A 4,276-nucleotide genomic window follows, 5' to 3' on the forward strand; every position below is an offset into this window, starting at 1 on the left:
CGAACTCCTGACCTCAGATGATCCTCTCACCTCAGCCTCCCAAAGTGCTGGGATTATAAGCATGAGCCACTGTGCCCGGCCAGAAGGGGGTCATCTTTAAAAAGTGGAGGCTTCTGTCATTATGGAAAGTAAGTAGGAATAACTTTTGTAAACAGGCTTATGCTTAGATTCATCAGGTAAAGAAATACTATGGCTAATAGCACTCTTCATTAATTGGTAGATCTGCTTTGGGCTATTGAAAAATGACTGATTCTTGTTATCCTCTGATGGAAGTGCTTTCAAAATAGAAGAGAAGTTAGGAACATAGGAAATCTATCAGCTGGAAAATGAAACTGAGTAATTGAGTTAAGTTAAAATGAAAATAATTGGCATTTCCTCTATCATAGATGATATCATCAAGTTGAATCGAAAGGAAGGGAAGAAGCAGAATTTTCCAAGACTAAATAGAAGACTCCTCCAGCAAAGTGGTGCCCGGCAATTCAGGATGAGAGTACGTTGGGGAATCCAACAGAATTCTGGTAAGTTTTGAAAGGAAGCTTTAATGAAAAGCTGTTATTTGTGTGTTCATAGTGTACTGTCTTTAGCGTATGCTTAATGTGGAGGAAATGCATCAGTACTCTTTGTGTTTTCTGTTTCCTCTATGACTAGGTGTTTGTTTAGATCTAAAACCTGGTAAAAATTTCAGTAGCCTTCAATAGGCATAACACTGTCTCTTAAACATTTAAGCCATTTAAAAGTAACTTCAGTTTATACATAGTCTAAATTATATTCAGAGTTTAGAATTGCAAAGGATCTTATAAATCATGAGCTCCTATCTCCATCCAAGTGAGATGTTCCTTTAATAGTCTGCCTAATGGATGACTAACTCCAGCTTAAATATATTCAGCGAAAGAGCATACTACCTCACAAGCATGAGGCACTGTGCTTGGCCTCTTAATTTGAATTAAAGCATGCCTGACACTTCAGTAAAGTTATAGAAAGCAAATTCTCTTTTGTATATGAGAACTCTTTAATTATGTGGAGACTACTATTACATTCTGCGTAGAAAATGACCTTCAGACTCCTTGTCTTATCATCCAAGAACTTTAGGATTTGTTGAATCTTCCAAAGGTGACACTCAGAATTGAATGCTTTAGATATAATGTGGAACTCTATACATTTAGTTATTTTTGACAATCTGGAAGCTTATTTATTTATATTTATGTTATTTATAACCATTATATATTGCCATTATATATATATAACCATTTTTGTATTTATATTATTTATAACCATCTCGATTGTAGGCCGTAATTGAACACTAATATATATGGCTTGTTAACTTCTTTATCAGCAATATCAGAATTTTAGAATAAATCTTTGTTCAAATAAAAGAACTAAACCTTTTTCAGATATGTAAAAATATGTTTGACAAACTAACTTCCAAGTTGATTTTTATTCTATATGTTGAAAAACATAAAAATAATCTCCAGTAGGTTGAACATAATTCTGTGTTTACAGCTAATAATTGTATCCTCAAAATATGTATAACTGAAACCTAGCACAGTGGTTCATGCCTGTAATCCCAGAACTTTGGGAAGATCAGTTGAATCCAGGAATCTGAGACCAGCTTGGGCAACACAGGGAGACCCTGTCTCTACAAAAAATTTTAAAAATTAGCCAGGTGTGGTAGCCTGGGACCTCCTTCTGGTCCCAGCCACTTGGGAGACTGAGGTGAGAAGATGGCTTGAGCCTAGGAGATCAAGGCCACAGTGAGCCATGATGGTACCAGAGCACTCCAGCATGAGACTCTGTCTCAAGAAAAGTACATGTAACTGAGATTGGGCCCTAAAAAGAAACTATTCATCTGTAATAATTTTTTGAATAGTTGAACCTAAGGGAGTGAATTTCATGACAGGTATTTAACTGTAGCAAATGAAGTTTAGTTCCAGTGATTTATATTTACATTTTTTCTTTGAGATGGAGTTTCGCTCTTGTTGCCCAGGCTGGAGTGCAATGGCGCGATCTTGGCTCACTGCAGCCTCCACCTCCCAGATTCAAGCGATTTTCCTGCCTCAGTCTCCCAAGTAGCTGAGATTACAGGCATGCGCCACCACGCCCAGCTAATTTTGTGTTTTTAGGAGAGATGGGGTTTCTCCATATTGTTCAGGCTGGTCTCGAACTCCCAGCCTCAGGTGATCCACCTGCCTTGGCCTCCTGCCTCAGCCGCCCAGAGGGCTGGGATTACAGGAGTAAGCCACTGTGCCCAGCCTAAATATTTCTTATAAATGTTATTGAACATACTATGTATTTTTTGTATTATTTGTTTGTTTTTGTATTCTTTGTTTTTAAAATAACTGTTGAGAGTTCATAGAAGCCAGAAATATATTCATTAATTAATGTTTATCAAATATTTAACATTAATATATTTCAGTGTTAAATACTTGATAGATACTCTAACCTGATTGGGTCCTAGGGTTATATAAAGATATGGTCTTCTACTTCAAGGAATTAATTTCCAGTGTTAGAGATAAGATGGAAAAGGTAGTACGGGAGAAATGTCATAAGAGAAATTCAAATAGTATTATAGGACTTTAGAGATTTTGTACTAAGAAGATCAGGAGTGATTTCATGAATAAGGTGAAATGTGAGCTGGTCCATGAAGGATCAGAAAAGCTTTTCTTTTATGGATGTTGTGATCTGAGCCTTGAAATAAATGATATCTAGGGGCAGCTTAGGATTTCATAAGATTGAGCTTGTCCTTGTATGTTTATTGCTTACATGTGACAGGGGCTAAAATAGAACAGCAGCCACTGTTACTGAATGTACAGAGATAGAAGATTGTCTTAAATTCTGATTGGCTAGGAAAAAGTTCAGATTTCCACTTTGTAATGTCAATGAAGATGTTAGCTTGAGGTAAGAGAAATAATTAGGACAGAGATCTCTTTGCAGATCCACAGTATGATTTCTGATGGCTGAACAAGTCAGTGAATGAAATCTTTCTAACTTCATGTGTGAATAATAATTTAGGCACTCAGTAAATACTTGGAGAAACTACCCAGGTGTTCTTCAGTGGTAGAATGTATAGAGTGTTCTTCAGTAGTAGAATGTACAGTCATTCTTCAGTGGTAGAATGTATAGAGTTGTTCTTCAGTGGTAGAATGTATAGAGTGTTCTTCAGTGGAGGAATGTATAGAGTTGTTCTTCAGTGGTAGAATGTATAGAGTTGTTCTTCAGTGGTAGAATGTATAGAGTGTTCTTCAGTAGTAGAATGTACAGTCATTCTTCAGTGGTAGAATGTATAGAGTTCTTCAGTGGTAGAATGTATAGAGTGTTCTTCGGTGGAGGAATGCATAGAGTTGTTCTTCAGTGGTAGAGTGTATAGAGTTGTTCTCAAAATGTCATCAGGGACCCTTGGGGATCCCTAAGACATGGGGGATCCCCAAGATCAAAACTAATTTAATATTAATACTGAGGCATTAATTGTATTTGCACTCTTGCTGTCTCAGGAATGTACAGTAGGCTTTTCTGGAGTCTACACGATATCTGATAATTACAGTAGATAGAATGCAAAAGCAGGATCTTAGTTCAGTGGGCTGTAACAAAGTACTGTAGACTAGGTAGCTTATAAACAACAAAAGCTTATATTGCACAGTTTTGGAGATGAGCAGTTCAAGGTCAGGATGTCAGCAAGGTCAGATTCTGGTGGGGGTTCTTTTCCAGGTTGAGGACTTTGGACTTACTGTGGTATCCTTGTGTGGCAGAAAGAAGGCTGGCGAGCTCTCCAGGGTCACTTTTGTAAGGACACTAATCCCGTTCACGATGGCTCCATCCTCATGATTTACCTCCCAAAGCCCTCACCTGTTAATACCATCATATTAAGTGTTAGTACTTCAACATGTGAATTTTGGAGAACTACAAACATTCAGTCCTTAACAAGCAGTGAGAATCTAGTGAGAATCTTCTATTAAGGCAAACACCAAGGAGATCCAAAAACAACAACACTGTTCTTACTAAATATTTTTGTTTGTTTCAGAAAATAAAAATAACTAGGCCAGGCGCAGTGGCTCAGCCTGTAATCCCAGCACTTTGGGAGGCCGAGACGGGCAGATCACAAGGTCAGGAGTTCAAGAGCAGCCTGGCCAATATGGTGAAACCCCGTCTCTACTAAAAATATAAAAATTAGCTGGACATGGTGGTGGGCACCTGTCGTCCCAGCTACTCGGGAGGCTGAGGCAGGAGAATAACTTGAACCTGGGAGGCGGAGGTTGTAGTGAGCCGAGATCACACCACTGCA

The 4,276-nt window shown here is 38.2% G+C and overlaps 1 protein-coding gene across 2 annotated transcripts in view; it reads left to right on the forward strand.

The window, feature by feature from the left end:
• The window catches only part of FYTTD1 (forty-two-three domain containing 1), a 45,971-nt gene that overhangs the window by 13,265 nt on the left and 28,430 nt on the right, over nt 1-4,276 (forward strand). The window contains exons 3-4 of one of the 2 annotated variants that reach the window (XM_011978711.1): nt 18-128; nt 387-518. In XM_011978711.1, coding sequence (XP_011834101.1) covers nt 122-128; nt 387-518 — 139 coding nt within the window. In that variant the 5' untranslated portion in view covers nt 18-121. The remainder of the gene's footprint in view (nt 1-17; nt 129-386; nt 519-4,276) is intronic. The other variant, XM_011978710.1, reaches the window with a different exon arrangement.

Source organism: Mandrillus leucophaeus, unplaced genomic scaffold, assembly GCF_000951045.1.
Source record: "Mandrillus leucophaeus isolate KB7577 unplaced genomic scaffold, Mleu.le_1.0 Scaffold199, whole genome shotgun sequence".
Classification (NCBI taxonomy): Eukaryota; Metazoa; Chordata; class Mammalia; order Primates; family Cercopithecidae; genus Mandrillus; species Mandrillus leucophaeus.